This window comes from Vulpes lagopus, chromosome 4 (assembly GCF_018345385.1).
Source record: "Vulpes lagopus strain Blue_001 chromosome 4, ASM1834538v1, whole genome shotgun sequence".
NCBI classification, from domain to species: domain Eukaryota; kingdom Metazoa; phylum Chordata; class Mammalia; order Carnivora; family Canidae; genus Vulpes; species Vulpes lagopus.
Genome location: NC_054827.1, coordinates 98221367 through 98239383, shown reverse-complemented (window position 1 = coordinate 98239383; position 18017 = coordinate 98221367). Strand labels below are relative to the sequence as shown.

Sequence of the window (18017 nt, the reverse complement as noted above, 5' to 3'; positions counted from 1 at the left end):
TATTATTTTTTTGGAGTTCAATTTGCCAACATATAGCATATCACCCAGTGCTCTTCCCATCAAGTGCCCCTCTCAGTTGGGTGTTATATTCAACTGCCAAATTACTAAGTTCTACCCCTCTAACTAATAATACCATATATGTTAACTAAATTGAATTTAAAGAATAAAAAAAAAATCAGCTACCAATGCACTCACTAGATCACTCACGAAGTGTTCCACAAAACTTCTTATTCTTATATCTAGCACTAGCACCCAAAATACCTGCCCATATGGAAGCTGTAAACAAAAATTGTTCTAGAAGAACAAAAGCTTTTGAGGCCAAAAATCCTTAACCCTAAAATTGATGTAAAAAAACCTCTCTATAACATCTTCAGAAAGTACTTAGTCCCAAATATGTAGCTATGAAACTATCAGCTGTCCTTTCATAACTACATCCTCACTCACACAAGCACGTGCATGCCTACAGATACACAAACTCTTTCACGCAGTAACATTCTATAGTCAATTATCACATTTTGGACAAGAATAATTTATTTCTATAAATATGATTTTAATAATATTTCTTAAGTATTTAGTAATCAAGGATTCCTCTATAACAGAAAAAAACCCCAAAGTAATTAAGAAATATGTCAGTTATATATATTGATATACATATATACAATTAAAAAAATCTTTTTGTAATTTAGTTTTTAATTTTGAATTTGTTTTTAAGATTCCACAATTAACATGGGGTTTAAATGCACAACCCTGAGATAAAGAGTCAGACACCCCATAACTGATCCAGTCAAAGTGCCCATTAATTGTGAATTTTTAAGTGATGGAAGGTGTGAAGGATTCAATGCTGGAGTATAATTTAATGGGGAATTTCAGACTATTTAGGTGGGAATTTTTTAAGTTTCTTGCAAATATAAATCAAGCTTGCTCCAATTCCACAAGAATACCACCACAGTCTTTAGGATGGAGAAAAATCACTGGTTTTCCATGTGCTCCTATTTTGGTCTCTTCACTGAGACTACGGATGTTCTTCTCTTTCAAATCCATCACAGCTGCATTTATATCATCCACCTTGAGAAAAGGAAATAAATAAGAATCACATTTGAGATCATTTGAGATCACAAAAATACCAAACTATAGGATCTTAAGACTTAGAAGAAACTTTGCAAACTAATGTGGTCTATCTCCTCTGCCTCTGGGCAGAATCATTCCTAAACCCTCACAAAAATAAGCTTAATACTTCCACAGAAGGAAAAGTAGTTGATAAATTTTCATAGGTGAGCAATCACAATGCTTAAGAATTTTCACCATTAGTAATTATTTCTCCTTATAACCTAAAAAATGTATGTTACATTTTACAATATTTTCTTTTAGTAGTACTACTGTTGATACTGCACATAGTTTGTTTTTTTTTTTTGTAAGAGCCTTGAGTTCCTAATTTATAATAAAGAGATGAGGCCTACCGTATAAATGGGCAAGAGATTAAAATAACAGAAAAGAAGTTTTTAGCAGTATATGACACAGGTTATAGTAGGTACTCAAAAAAGATATGAGTGTTTCTCTGGATCCACAAACCTCCCATCTGCCATACCACCTAGTTATTACTTTTGAGATTAAGATTTCATATTTTAATGTGAATTACTATGAAATTGCCATCAAAATGTTTTTCCTCATTCTAAAAAATCCAAACATTTATAATTTTATGACTCTCTTCAAAATCATCTCTGTTTTCTTCATATTTACTGGCAGTCTAGGAAAGGAGCAAATGTGTTTCTATATACTGATGAAAGAATGATTCTCCTCTATCTTGGAAAGTCATCTTCCTTAGACTGGGAACCCAGCAAATGGATATAAAGGTATTACATGAAATCCCATTCCTAGGCAGTCATAAATCGCCCTGGAGTTTAATAATATAATGGCATTCTAAACATTAAAAAAGCACAGAGAAAAAAAAATAAAAATAAAAATAAAAAATAAAAAAGCACAGAGAATAGAACACCCATGTACCCAACATATAGATTTAACAAATGTTCATATTTATACAATCTGATTTTCAATGAGCCAAGAATTATATATTAAATTCTAAAACTTGACAAACAACCGATAAGGAGGATACTATTACTATAAATAAATGACGATTTCTTCAAATAGTGTACATTCTACTTGTACACTCCTGACAATGTTTCATTTTAAACTTGATAGCTATGTCAAAGTCATGCCCAGACTATGATCATGGTTACTTCATGTATCTCCAAATACTCTCATCTTTTTCAGAATAGTAGAATTCCTCCTGATATCTTATCTTTCCATATCTGGACATAATGAATTTCTTTCTATTGAATGTAACTTCTCTTTCCATTTTCCCAAAGTTAGTCTAAATTCAATCTTTCCATTTTAAAATAATTTAAAAATTACAGAGTACATGAAAATTTAAGGATACAGATAAAGCTAAGTACCCTTTTACTACCACCACGATCACTTTTCTCTCAAAAGGGAACTACTATCTTCAACTCAGCACACATTCTTCCAAATCCTGAAATAAATTTATAAATTTACATATATGTGTACTAGTAAAGAATTTGGCCTTTTCTAAAGAGAGGTCTTGCCTCAACGTCTGGGAGTTAACCTATGTAATCTGAGAGGAGTGTCTTTGTTTAGGGTAGAGGCTGACCAGATTGATTCTTAAAGTAAGCTGGCCATACCCAAGTCTTAGAGTAGGAGCTGGCTATTCCAGAAACCATGTGATTTAAGATAGGAGCTGTGGGTCACAGGGTATCAGTTGATATGGAGAAAGTTCAACCATGTGGTCAATCAATCAGGCTAAGTAATAAAGTACCAAAAAAACCTCAATACTAAAGTTTGTGTTAGAGTCCCTGGTTGGCAATATACTCAATGCATATTGTCACACATCGATACCAGAATGGTCCTGAAGAAAATGGAAGCTTTGCATTTAGAATCCTCCCAGACTCTGCCCTATGTGTTTCTTCCTTTGGCTGATTTTGATTGTAATAAACCACAACCGTGAGTATAATAACTTTCACTGAGTTTTGTCAGCCTTTCTAGTGAAGTACTGAGCATGAGGGTTTAGAACACCATTAAATCTGCAGATGGTATCACAAGTGAGGTGGTCTTTTGTTGGACCATGTGTCCAATAAACTTGACAGTTGGCTCTAAACTTTGCAGTTTGGGATGCCTGGGTGGCTCAGTGATGGAGGTCTGCCTTTGGCTCAGGATGTGATCCTGGGGTCCTGGGATCAAGTCCTGCATTGGGCTCCGAGTCTGCTTCTCCCTCTGCCTATGTCTCTACCTCTATGTGTCTTTCATGAATAAATAAAAATCTTTAAAAAGAAATAAACTTTACAGTTTGACAAATACGCATATAAAGTTTTAAATATGCATATATATATCTTCTGTATGCATTATTTTTTGTTTTTTACTTAAAATATTTTAGCAAATTTTCTAAGTCAGCTGACATACAGGTGAACAACTTTTTAACTACTACACAGTGTTCTAAAGAACTACTTTATAGAAATACAAAAGGCGATCCACTCATTCCCCTACTAATAAACATTTCAGTTAGAAGGGAAACCTGGCCCTTTCTCAATGACTAGGCCTAAATTGGTCTTCCTTGGTATTGCCAATGGAACACAAGAAAGCTTGGTGACTGAGTTCACAGGCAAGATTCCACTGGCATTTAAAGGCATAAGCACAGGGCAGGATCTGGTGTAGATAAGATTTTTAAAAATTAAAGCAAAACTTAAAAGATGGAGAATAGATTGAGATATCCTAACAAAACGGAGCTAAAGACAGAGACAAGATGGAGTGACAGGAGCAGTATTTGAAAAGATAACTGATAATTTTTCATAATTGAAGCAAAATTTAAGTCTTCACGCTAAAAGTAAACTTAAGAATTAATCAAGATCAAAAAAAAAAAAAAAAAAAAAAAAAAAAAAGAATTAATCAAGATCAATATGAACCAATACATGTATATGTAACTCACAAATTTAATAGCATGAATGATACAGAGAATATCTTAGGAGCTTTCAGGGAAAAACAATAACCACCTTCAGTTAAACTGACAGCAAATTCTTTGTAATAGTATATATATACAAACACACGTACCATAGTATACCAGTGAAACATTAAGGGTGAAATTACATGATGTCTGGGAATGGCTTCAAAATAATTTAGGAAGAGAGAAATGTGGTGGAAGGGAGCATATATGGAATGAGATTGCCCATGAATTGGTAACTTAAAATTGGGTTAGATACATGAGAATTCATTATATTATTGTCCTTTTTTAATGTTCAAATTTCTGTAAAATAATAAAGCTAACTACAAAAAATAGAACTAAAATCTGTGGCCTCATTCCTTCCTAGCAGAAGGAATGTAAAAAAAAAGTGTCTCAATCCAAAGGAAAGTAGAAAGAAGGAAAAAATAAAAAAAAGGTAAAAAGAAAATAGTATAAAATACATAGACAATATGTTCATTATTAGTTATCATAAATGGAGATGGATTAAATGTATGAATTATAAAATGAGATTATCAGAATGAATATAAATTTTTAAAATATATTTGTTGATTGAAAGATATTTCTACAAAACAATAAAAAAAAACTTTAGTTATATGTTCCCTAGAAGAGACTTACCTACACAAAAGATGAGTAAAGGGATGGAAAAAAGATATACCAGGCAAATATTAACCAAAAGAAAGTTGATAGAGCAATATTAGTATCAGCTAAAACAAAATTTAAAGTGAAATACAGGGCAGCCCAGGTGGCTCAGTGGTTAAGCACCACCTTCAGCCCAGAGCCTAATCCTGGAGACCTGGGATCGAGTTCCACATCAGGCTCCCTGCATGGAGCCTGCTTCTCCCTCCACCTGTGTCTCTGCCTCTCTTGAATAAATAAATAAAACCTTAAAAAAAAAAATAAAGCGAAATACACTAAATAAAAAGATACAACCTAAAAATAAAATGAACAATCCACCAAAATGACAAAACAATCTCAACTCTGTATATACCTAATAGTACTGCCTTGAAACATAAAAAGCAAACCGAACATGCATAGCTCACAGTATCTCCTACACCAAGCAGACAAAAGATTAGGGATAAAAACAAGCTGTAAATCCTTTGACTACATTGGATCTAAGTGCCTTATTAGAAACGTGGTTTGCAGATATTCTCTTCCATTCTGTGAGATTTGTTTTTATACAAAACTTTTTAATTTTGATGAAGCCCAGTGTTATTATTTGCGCTTTTGGTGTTATATCTAAGAAACCATTGCCCAACTCAAGGTCATGAAAACTTATGCCTATTTTTCTCTAAGAGTTTTATAGCTTTAGCTCTTACATTTAGGTCTTTGACTCATTCTGAGTTAATTTTTATATATGGTGTAATGCAGCTCTGGGGTTTTTCTTGAAATGCTGTCTTGACCCAGTTCTGAGGCACTGGCTAGAGACTGGTCAATTCTTCTTGAGCAACTGATAAAGTCCATATCCTAACCATTCCCTTATTAGCTTCATACTCTGGGGCCATCACGTGCCTTCTCTAATTGCCCCAGAGACAGATACCAAACAACCAGCTATAGTCCCTATGCCCCAGAGCCCACAGAATTATTCAAATTAGCCAATCCAAAGGGAGCCTATGAAATCTAACTAACCTCACCCCACTTGCCCCACTAAGCTTCCTACTACAGCTCCAGCTTGCTGTTACTCTGTCCCCAAGTGCAATCCCCAATGTGTAGGCCTCATGGGGGATTGTGGCAGCTTTCTCTCACTTGGAGCTCTAAGGAACAAAGAATTTTGCTTTCCATCTATCCATTACTATTGTGTCCCACCCTCAAAAGAATCTTTAAATCTTATAAAACATTATGGTGTGAGCCAAGTGTTCCAATACATTCTTTTGCATGTGGCTATCCAGCTGTCCCAATGCCATTTGTTGAAAAGACCAGTCTTCCTCCATTGGATGGGATTGTTATTTTGTTGAAAACTTACTGTAAATATGAGGATTTGTGTCTGACTCCTAATTCTATTTTATTGATTTCTAAGTCTATCCTTATGCTAATATCAAGTATAAATCTTTCAACTTTGCTCTTCTCTTTCAAGATTGTCTTGGCTATTTGGGATCCCTTACATTTCAATATGAGTTTCAGGATTAGTTTGTCCATTTCTGTAAAGATGCCAACTAGAATCTGATGGGGATTGCATAAACTCCATAGATCAACTTAGGAAATATTGTCATTTTAACAGTCAGTCATATGACGTGTAGCATAGATTATATTTCCATTTATTCAGGCCTTTTTAATTTCTTTCAACAATGATTTGTCGTCTTTGGAGTGCAATTTTTGCAGTTCTCTTGATCAATTTATTCCTAGGTAATTTACTGTTTTTGATGCTATTTTAAATGGAATTGCTTTCTTAATTCAATTTTTAGACGTGTGGTTAAAAAAAAATCCAGATAATCTTTTCATTTTAAATAATGTTTAATCCATTCACACTTAATGTTCATATAGTTGAATTTGTCTATCTCATTTAATTTTTTTCATCTCATTAATACTTCATTCTTCCTTTTTTGATTTCTGTTGGTTAAACATGTATTTTTGGGGTAATAAAAAAGGAGAGTAAAAAAACAAAGATTCTTTTTTCTGAAAAAATTTATTTACTTGAGAAAGACAGAGCATGAATGAGAGTGAGTATGAATGGGAGGAGGGGCAGAGAGAGAGGCAGACTCCCGATTGAGCAGGGCGCCTGAGGTGGGGCTTGACCCTAGGATTCTGGGATCATGACCTGAACTAAAGGCAGATGCTGTACCGACTGAGCCACCCAGGTGCCTCTAAGAAACACTACAGAGCACTAATAGTTACCAGAGGAGAGGTGGGTGGGGGAAGGGGTGAAATAAATGATGGGGATTAAGAAGTGCAACTTGCTATGATGAGCACTGGGTGTTGTACCTAAGTGCTGAACCACTAAATTCTACACTTGGAACTAATATTACATTGTATGTTAACTGGAATTTAAATAAAAACTTGGAAAAAAACCACATGTTTTTGTATTGTTCAATTTTATCTTAATTATATTTTAGGGGATGCCTGGTGGTTCAGCAGTTGCACGCCTGCTCAGGTCGTGATCCTGGGATCCGGGATTGAGTCCTGGATCAGGCTCCCTGTGAGGAGCCTGCTTCTCCCTCTACCTATGTCTCTGCCTTTCTCTCAGTCTGTCTCTCATAAATAAATAAATCTTTTTTAAAAATTATATTTTAATTATCCCTTAATTTTCTTAACATTTTTTAAAAAAGATTTTATTTATTTATTCATGAGAGACAGAGAGAGAGAGAAGCAGAGACATAGGCAGAGGGAGAAGCAGGCTCCTCGCAGGGAGCCCAATGTGGGACTCAATCCTGGGACTCCAGGCTCAGGATCACGCCGTGAACCGAAGGGAGACACCCAATCACTGAGTCACCCAGGCATCCCTAATTTTCTTAACATTGCTCTAGAGTTTATAACATCTATTTTAATCTTATTAGTCTACCATTTCATATATAAAAAAACTTACAATAGTATACTTTCCTTTGCCCAATTCCCATCCTTTCTACTGTTACCTTAAGTTTTTTTGTTATAAACCCTACATTTAAAAAATTTCAAGTCAATTAACTCATATAATTTGAGGTAAGAAAAATTTTATTTTATTTTAACCTACAAATTTAACATTTCTGGTGCTCTTCATTTCTTGTAAAGATCTGGATTTTCATTTGGTATTATTTCCCTTCATCCTAAAGGAATGAAGGCTGAATATACATCCTGAATATTTCTTTGGTTTTTCGTAGTGCAGGTCTACTGGACAGGAATCCTCTCATTTTTGTTCAATGTAAGATACTTCCATTTCACTTTCATTTTTTAAAAAAGATTTATTTATTTGAGAGAGTGAGAGGACAAGCACAGGGAGTGGCAGAGGGAGAGGGAGAAGCAGGCTCCCTGCTCAGCAGCAAGCCAGACATGGGGCTCAATCTCAGGACCCTGGGATCATGACCTGAGCTGAAGGCACTCTTAACTGACTAAGCCACCCAGGTGCCCCTCACTTTCATCTTCAAAAAAAATTTTTATTTAAATTCAATTTGCCAACATATAACATCCAGTGCTCATCTCATCATGTGTCCTCCTCTCACTTTCACTTTTGAATAATATTTTTTCCATCAATTGCAGAATCCTAGAATTACAGATTTTTTGCTTCACGTTTTGTAGGAGTTTTAGGGTCACAGCAAAATTGACCAAAGGTACACAGATTTCATACATATAACCTTTGGCCCTACAGATGCATAGCTTCTTCCATCATTATCAACATACTCATCAGAGTGTGACAATTGATGAACCTATACTGACAGCATTATCATCCAAAGTGCAGTTCACTTTAGGGTCACTTTTGGTGTTGTATATTCTATGGGTTTGGATAAATGTATGATATGTACCCATCATTAAAGTATCACACAAGGTGTTTTCACTACCTTAAGAATCCTCTGTGCTCTGCTTATTCATCCCTTCCTCCCACTCCCAATCCATGGTAACCACTGATCTTTTTAGTGTCTCCATATTTTGCCTTTTCAAGAATGTCATATAGTTAGATCACACAGTAGATAGCCTTTTCAGATTGGCTTCTTTCATTAGTAACATATATTCAAGATTCCTCCATGTCTTTTCATGGCTTGAATCTGGGGTTGATGTCTTACCTCAAATTGGTAATGTCCTTGTGGGCTATTTCTACAATTGCCACTTGTGTTCTATTTTCTCCCTCCTCTTTTTCTGGGATTCCAACTATACTGATAAAACCTTTGACCATGTTCTACATCTCTCTTATGGCCTATTGTTTATTCCCCCTCCATATTTCTTCCTCTTGATTTTGGACTCTAGGACAGTTAGAAGACAAATTTCTGCTGTTTTAAGCCACCAAGTTTGTGGTTATTTATTATGGTATCCCTAGGAAACAAATACAACCACCATATACGCATATTGAAACTGAACAATTAAATAGATGTCAGATGGTGGCAGCCAAGTTTCTCAGTGTTGGTACGGGCAGTTATGAACCTAGCAAAGAAGGCTACAGTGGTCCATGTGGTAATGGGTTAGAGTTAGAGACACCAGTATGAACTTATGAGTTCATGAGTATGCTATATATACATCTTATAAGTTCTGTTTGGCTATGCAGAGAAATTATCTATAGATGTATGTATATATACAGTATATACATGTCCTTGCTCTGTTAGCTCAAAAGGCCAAGAAACAGTGATCCTCCAGTAGCAAGAAGCATATCTAGAGCTCATATCTTGGTTTCTTTTTTTTTTTTTTAATTTTTTATTTATTTATGATAGTCACAGAGAGAGAGAGAGAGAGGCAGAGACACAGGCAGAGGGAGAAGCAGGCTCCATGCACCGGGAGCCCGACGTGGGATTCGATCCCGGGTCTCCAGGATCGCGCCCTGGGCCAAAGGCAGGCGCCAAATCGCTGTGCCACCCAGGGATCCCCATATCTTGGTTTCTAATACCATTCTCTAATAAAATGAACCAGGGCTCCTTGGAGAAATATGTGGCTTTAGACTAGGGCAGGGAATATAGATGACAAGTTGGAGCATCTTGCAGTGCCAGAAAGTAAGGAAGTGTGGGAGGAAAACAAAAAAGATGGGGTACATCAGAGACACAGGAGTCAACCCAAAGTGTGCTTCTGAGAAAGCTGAACAATCTAAGTAACAAAATAAAATGGTATTGGATTACAGCCCAAAGTATAAATACTTATAAACCTTCACTGATATAAAAAATGTCTTAATGAATAAGTAAATTACTGAGTAACAAAAAGTTAAATAAATAAGTGGGGAAGAACAGACAAATCTTCCATTTGGAAAATTTCAATTTATGGAATTTTCAAGGAGATGGAGCTTAACTCTCCCTCCCTTCAGCCCTGGCCTCACAGTGACTTCCTTCCAAAGTTTATATTATGGAGAAGGGGTGGGGGGGAAGTGTAGCTTTACAGTGGAGAAATATGACGACATTTCCTCAGGTAGGGAATAAAGGTCAATATCAACAGTAATAAGTCATGTTGATAATATGTATCCTTGATGTGATATGAGAATGACACTTTACCTCTGTGGTCTCCCTCTCAAAAATCAATAACCCTAGTCTGTCTAAATCATGAGAAAAATCTCGATTGAAGGACTTTCTACAAAATAACTGACTGGTAATTCTCAAAAATATCAAGGTCATCAAAAACAAGTAAACAGAAAAATTGTCACAGGCAAGAGGAGCCAAAGGAGAAAAGGAGACATGATAACTAAATGTAATGAGGTATCCTAGATGGGATCCTAGGACATAAAAAGGACACTGGGTAAAAACTAAGAAAATATAGATTTTAGGTAGTAATAATGCATCAATTTGGTTCATCGATCATGACAAATATACTATACTAGTAAGAGGTTAATATTTTTAAAAAGGGCCTAAAGAGATTAACAACCATTTACAACAAGCAGACTTTGAGTCATGATTAGAGTAAGTCAACTTTAGAGACATTTGTGAATCAATCTAATAAATTTGACTCATGAACTATGTATATGATGGTGACAAAAGATTTTTAATTTAGACACAAACTATATAAAAGTAAAATGACATGTTGTGAATGACTTAAATACTTAAGAAAAAAAAATAAAGCAAATATGCCAAGATCTTGAAAACTGTTGAATCGGTTCCCTGCATGGGAACATTATCTTTTTTCTACTTCTTATATGTTTGAAAAAATTCATAACAGAATCATGACTTTTTTCCAAGTGCCCTTTGGTAACTTCTACTCTAAATATGATCATGGATATTTTCATCATAGAACATTCTACCCATGTACAAATATCTACAATTCTGATGTTGCATCTCCATTTTTAGTATACTACCTCTTCGATATTCCTTAACTCAAGAAATAGTTCTAAGATTTAATAAATTAGACTTATATTTTGAAAAACTGCCTACATTAACAGAGACCCTTAACAAGGCATGTTGGGTTGACTCCTGTGTCTCTGATGCCTACATTAACACTGTACTAGCATCTATCTCTATTTCTGTTACTGATTTTGATTTTAAAGATCTTGTACCATATTTATCCTTTTGTTAGAGTGTTGCTATAAAATTTACAATTCTTCAGAAGAACTCCCTAGTATCTTGCTTGGCAGTAGTAAAAACAAAGAAATAATACTGTCATAATTTTCTGAATTGAAAGTAGATGCATTATGTACTCTAGGATTATAATAAATGCAAAGCAATTTGATTTGGGAAATTAAGTCTTTCCCCCTAATAAAAATAACACAGCCAATAACAACCCATATATGAATTTTGTTTTTACAATCCTTTGTACAATTAGTTAATGTATCTTTTAGCTCTGTGTGGCCTTGAATGCCATGAAGTAAAAATCTGGGCTATTTATCTCATCTTCTTATCAAATTTTTTTGTTTTGTTTTTTTGGGATTTTTTTTTTTGGTGGTAGTACCTTATGTCTGGAAATTATTTTGATTTTCTGCTGTCATTTGTAAATTAAGAGTGCCAGTATTCCAAATAAAAATGTTTGGGCTGTCACAGTCAGAATTCAGAATCTTCAGGTAAATCTTATACTCTCTAGTCCTAAACTGTCTCATCTCGAAAAACGTCAATGCAGGCTTACCTATGTGAAGGCAAGGAGTTGGGACTAAATAACATCTTTTTAAAAATCGTATGTAATTCTCAGTGACCAAATATTATGAAGAGTATGCTACTGAAAAAAATATACTTTTTCTTTTTTAAAAGATTTTATTTGTTCATGAGAGACAAAAGAGAGGCAAAGACGTATGCAGAGGGAGAAGCAGGCTCCTCAAGGGGAGCCTCATATGAGGGACTTGATCCCAGTACTCTTGGACCATGCCCTGAGCTGAAGGCAGATGCTCAACCACTGAGCCACCCAGGTGCCCCATCCCCCTCCCCAATTTTTAAAAATTGAATTATAGTTAACATGCAACATTATATTAGTTTCAGTCATACAACTATATTGATTCAACAACTCTACATTGAGTAATATACAGAATGTTTCCAATGGTGCATATTTTAACTACTTCCAGAAACTTGGGCTTTTTATTTTATATAAAATTACAATGATCCTAAATGATATCACTAATGAATGAAATTTAATCCTCAAATTGACAGAACTCCATGAAAGTTAAAATTAAGAGTCTGGATAAAATATTTGTTTCAATTATCTTTTCTTTCCCTCTCCTTAAACTAAAAACTAACTAAATTATTCAGACTTAGCAATATTACTCTGCATGAGTTTCAGAGGGTTCTTGTGTATTCTTGGGAATTATGTCAGAAGGGCATGTATCAATCACCTCAACTTCCACATTTGTTCAGTTGACAGGACTTTTTATTCCAAGAGGATCTCTCCTTTTCCTTATTTTTTCTTGGTAAGAAATTGCCCTTTCTTTTACAAAATGACGTTAGCAGTAGTTTGAAGCTTACATATTTTCCCTTATAACACAAGGTTTAAAACCTCATTAAACTGCCCATTTTTGTTTTGCTTTGTTTTGTTCTCTGGAAATGTTATCTTTCTATGAAACTCCCACATCTGGGAACTGGTGACATACAGATCACTCATGAAACTTAGCTATCTCCTAGGGTTTATCATAAAGCCAGAAATAGAACTTTTATTTTCTACTTAAATTTTATATATATATATATATATATATATATATATATATTTGACAGAGAGAGAGAGCATACAGGGAGCAGCAGGCAGAGGGAGAGGGAAAAAGCAGGCTTCCTGCCGAGCAAGGAGCCTGATGCAGGGCTTGATCCCAGGACCCTGGGATCATGACTGGAGCTGAAGGCAGACGCTTAACTGACTGAGCCACCCAAGTGCCCCTAAACTGGAACTTTTACAAAATAAGTTGTCTTACTAGCTTTACAATCTTTCTTTCATAAGGAATATATGCTCAGTGGGAACAGATCTATAAGATACACAAAGCCATAAACAAAAAAATAAGTTCTCTATTATGACATTATTCAGAAAATAAAACGGCTGCATTTCTTTACACTTTTTAATCTTATTTTTCTTTTTTTATTTAAAGAGATTTAATTCATTTATTTGAGAGAGAGAGAGAGAACAAGAGCACACAAACAGGGGGAATGGGGCTGGGGGAGAGTGACAAACAGACTCCCTGCTAAGCAGGGAGGTGGACTCAGGTTTTGATCCTAGGACTCCAGGATCATGACCTGAGTCAAAGGCAGATGCTTAACCAACTGAACCACCCAGGAGCCCCTAATCTTATCTTTTAAATAACATTTTTATCATATGCTTTTCCCCAACAGGCCGGTACAGTGAGGATTACCTCTAGATAAAATCTAATATCCTTTTTGTACTTGTAATGCCATTTCTCAGACTGGTAAACCTGATTCCCATGATCTTCACTATACTTCCTTATTTGATTAAACCTTCTAAGAAATCAGCCCCATCCCTGCTGCTGTCCTTCCTTCAGCAATGCACTCTTCACCACATGTGTATCCCCTCCCCACTCACCTGTCTACACTTCCCACTCCATCTGAGCTCCCCGTCACCCTGAGCTGGACTTACTCATGCATGGGCATCTTACTCAGTCTCTGGCTTTCCCAAGGTAGGCAGCTCCCACTTGTAGATGCTCTTCTTACCCTACTCTGGCTCCAACACCCTGCTTTGGGCTACTCCAGCTCTCCCCATAAACATGGACAACTATTTTGCTGTGCCCAACCTAAAGTCTTCAAGACTGAATTGTTCAGGAAGGGAAGGAAGGGGGAAGGAGCCATAATTATTTTGAATATTGCTTATTTTCCCTTTTTTTTCAGCAACTAAAAAGTGATATTTGGTAAAGCAAATAAATATAGTAATCTTACTTAAAGGTAAGGTTTTATTTTGCCTTACATTTCTCTTTTGTTCTAACTTGCACTATTACTTATGTTTGTTATTTTATATCTTATCAACTGTATTTTGGTCAGTCACCACCAATCCTCTGTGGAAAATACAGAGGATGTGTGAATAAATGAAGCAAGCAGGCAGCTCCAGGAAGATAGGGACTCCATGTTTTGTTCAGCTACATATCCCGAGCAAATTATGTAGTGAGAATCAAAGTGAAACTGAAAATACTCAACAACCAGCAATATAATGCAAACAGAGACATCAACCAAATAGGATAAAGGGGACCTTATGCAGGGGTCCCAGGGAACGGTGCTTCTGGAAGGGGGATGTTACTCAGGAGGTTTAGCAGTTATTCACTAGCTAGCATGGAAACATTAAATATTTTTTACAACTTCAAGACAAATTTGTTGAGTAAGAAAGATTTTCACTGTGACATGCCTTGCTGTCTATTTAGTCAAAGTATAGCTAGTTCTACTCAATATCAGAATCATTTCTTCAGTGAGAGGCCTGTAGGGGGCAGGAAGTGCACATTGGCAGCATCAATAAAAGCTGTGCCAGAAAACAGCAGGCTACTTGGTCTATACTGCAAGCAAGGGGAGGTAACTTCTAAACTTCCTTTAGTGAGGGACGCCTGGGTGGCACAGCAGTTGAGCATCTGCTTTTGACTCAGGGTGTGATTCCAGGGTCCTGGGATCAAGTCCTGTATCGGGTTCACCATAGGGAACCTGCTTCTCCCCTTGCCTATGTCTCTGCCTCTCTCTGCCTCTCACATGAATACATAAAATCTTAAAAAAAAAAAAAAAAAAAAAAAACTTCCTTTAATGAAAGGCAAACCACGCAACTGTAAGAGATTTGGAAAGAAAAATATGGAGACCAAAAGCCAACTTGGACAGATAACTGTTGATACAACTGGGTGAGATACTAATCCATGTATGAGAAAAAAGTACATTTTGTCTAAAATCTCTGTTAAGTCAACTAAAAGCTGTGGTGCATGTGCATAGTAGACACACTGCTAAACCAGAGGTTTTATTTATTTTATTTTATTTTTTTAATTTTTTAAATTTATTTATGATAGTCACAGAGAGAGAGAGAGAGAGAGAGAGAGGCAGAGACACAGGCAGAGGGAGAAGCAGGCTCCATGCACCGGGAGCCCAACGTGGGATTCGATCCCGGGTCTCCAGGATCGTGCCCTGGGCCAAAGGCAGGCGCTAAACCGCTGCGCCACCCAGGGATCCCCCAGAGGTTTTATATGAGGCCCCGGTGAAAAAGAATATAAAGTATCCTGGTGATAATTACAAGAAGAAAGTCACTTCTCTGATGGGGTGGATTTATCATTTAGAAGAACAGCGCTAAGTAAATGGCTAACTGACTGACTACAGACTGTACTTGTGGCCAACTGTACCATGTGACTAAGCTTGGGACCATGGGGCATGAACAGGGGTGATATGCGTAATATTTAGATCCTCTCCTTACAGGCATTTGTGCTGTATTCTCTCTCTCTGCCTTCTCTCCCCTCTGGGTCACCTCACTTTTAGATCGAAAACAGAAAAATAAAATCCATCTATCCATCTATCTAGTTAAGCCCCTTTATTTTTTATAAAGAGCAGAGAACAAGGACAGGGGATGTCATACTAACATAGCAAATAACTTTTCACACCTTTTCCTATTATACATCTTCATTTTATACTGACATACATTTTCATTTCCCCTTTTTAATCTGTGCTTTTGGATTATCTGTTACCTTAAACTTTGTTCTTTACTTAACTGAACTCTAATTCACATGGCAGCTTCCTTTGAAGGCATGGGCTCTCTGATGTAGAATAGACACTGTAGTGTGGGAAAGGCAAGAGTCAATTCAAAGGTTGATGATCCTGCTTCTCATCCTGGGGGGGGTGTCTTAGACAAACCCTCAAGTCCACTGACATAAAGACTTGGAGCCAAAATTAACCTCCTAAAAAAAGGTGTAAACGTTAAATATTAGGCTTGTTTAGCTCCTAACATACTATGTCACCCCAGCCTCAAATTTTAAACTTAGCCAATATAATGAAGGCAATCTGGCATCATGGCTAACAGTGCAGATCCTGGAACTAGGACAAATTTAGGTTTGAATCTCAGCCTTCCCAGTTACTACTAATTTGACTATGGGCAAGTTAACTGTCAAAGGTGAGTAAAGTAGCTCATAGAGTAGCTGTGAAAAGTAAAGAAATTAGTACACATTAAATACTCCATATACTACCAGAAGATTCAATATGAGTTGTTAGGATAACTCTATTCCTTTCCGTATGTTATTCCCTCTGTCTGGAACACCTTCCTCCTCTTGTTGACTTGGGGAATTCCTTCACATTCATTTACAACTTAAAGCCTGTGATGATGCCTTCTCCTCTCCTCCTGCCAGCCAGGAGCAATCTTTCCTTTATTGGTGTTACTGAGAAGACATGTATATTAATGCTGCTTTATCTGCCTGTTTAAATAGTTGCCCCTTGTCACTGTGCACATGATCCGTTTCTTCCTCATTGCTGAATCCTATTACTTGGTAGAGTGCACATTATAGGTTCTAAAATATATTTGCAAAATGAACTAAATCCTTGAATTCACACTAGAATCAACCCCCTTCTCTTCTAAGTTAGGAATGAGGCCTACCAATAAATTACACCATTCTTTTTATCAAAAGAATTGTCCTATCAAAATGATTTAAACCAAAGCATAATCAATTAGTTTGCTGATATTACAAAAGGCAGTTATTTGATATAGGCTCTCTAATGAGAATGTTCCTGTCTAACATTTCAAGTTTTTCTTGGGAATTAAGCAGATGCAATTGAAAGGTCTTAAAAATCAGTCACCAATTGAAAGTGTATTGCTTTTGTAATAAGGAAGAAGTTATTAGAATGTTAAGGATAGAAAATAATCCTAAGGATACTTAGCATGTATATGGAAATTCTTTATAAAGTCTTCTTCTAATTTATAATTTATAAACTTTATTTATAAAATTTATAATTTATAAACTGCTTCTTCTAATTGCCTTGTATGTAACAGTGAAAGCAGCTGTATTCCTAATTACATGGGAGGTTGTGTGTAATTAATAAGTACTATAGCAGAGATGCAAATCTATTTTGGTCAGCTTTGGTGGCCTCTGTTGTGGCCATTAAATCTAGACTTCAATAAAATATATTATTATTATTTAGTTTTCTAAAGGGAAAGAGAATATATCCATGGATTCATCTTTGAGTAAGACCAGTATTACCATTCCCTTTTAAAAACTTAATACCAGTTTCTGATGACAGTGACAATATGTAGTCTTAAAGAGTAAAAGGCACTTTGTAAAAGAGAAATTTGAAAACACCAAACACTGAAATAAAATACCTCAATGCAGATATGATGCATTCCTCCAGCCTTGTTTTTCTGCAGAAAACCTGCAATTGGACTGTCATTTCCCAATGGATGAAGCAGCTCCATCTTGGTGTTTCCCAGGTTGACAAAAACAACAGATACTCCGTGCTCAGGAAGAGGGACCACCTCACTTATCTGGGCCCCCAGAATATTCTTATAAAATGCCTTGGCTTTTTCCAAGTCTGGCACTGCAACTGCTATGTGATTGAGTCGACCCAGGTTCCATACAGGGCCTGCCACTTGAAGCGAGGATTGTGATGTGGAAAAAGTTCTGACTTTTGAAACCGGTGTCTGAAGCCTAGAAAAAAGCCCTGAAAAATGGAACAGTCATTGGTATCCTTCTTTTTGAAAACTAATGGATTTATAAAATTAATTTTTTAAAAAACTAAATGAATAATACACATAAAAATCATTTATATACCTATTCTGGTTTTAATTCCTGAAATTAAATCATTGAGATAAATGGAAAAAATAGGTCAAATTGCTCTGAAACAACTGTCTGAACTAAAAAACTAATTCTGAGCTTTTCAGATTTAAAACAAAGATGGCATTTGTTCTTTTTTTTTTTTAATTTTTATTTATTTATGATAGTCACAGAGAGAGAGAGAGAGAGAGAGGCAGAGACACAGGCAGAGGGAGAAGCAGGCTCCATGCACTGGGAGCCCGATGTGGGATTCGATCCTGGGTCTCCAGGATCGTGCCC

At 36.0% G+C, this 18017-nt stretch overlaps 1 protein-coding gene across 1 annotated transcript; it reads right to left on the bottom strand.

Annotated features, from left to right (window-relative positions):
* Positions 1-672: 672 nt before the first annotated feature.
* Positions 673-17635, bottom strand: LOC121488836 (methylmalonyl-CoA epimerase, mitochondrial-like; the record flags this gene model as incomplete). Its single annotated transcript, XM_041751115.1, has 2 exons — positions 673-1065; positions 17288-17635. Coding segments are annotated over 2 exons (501 nt in total), but the record flags the coding sequence as incomplete, so codon positions are not given.
* Positions 17636-18017: the final 382 nt, after the last annotated feature.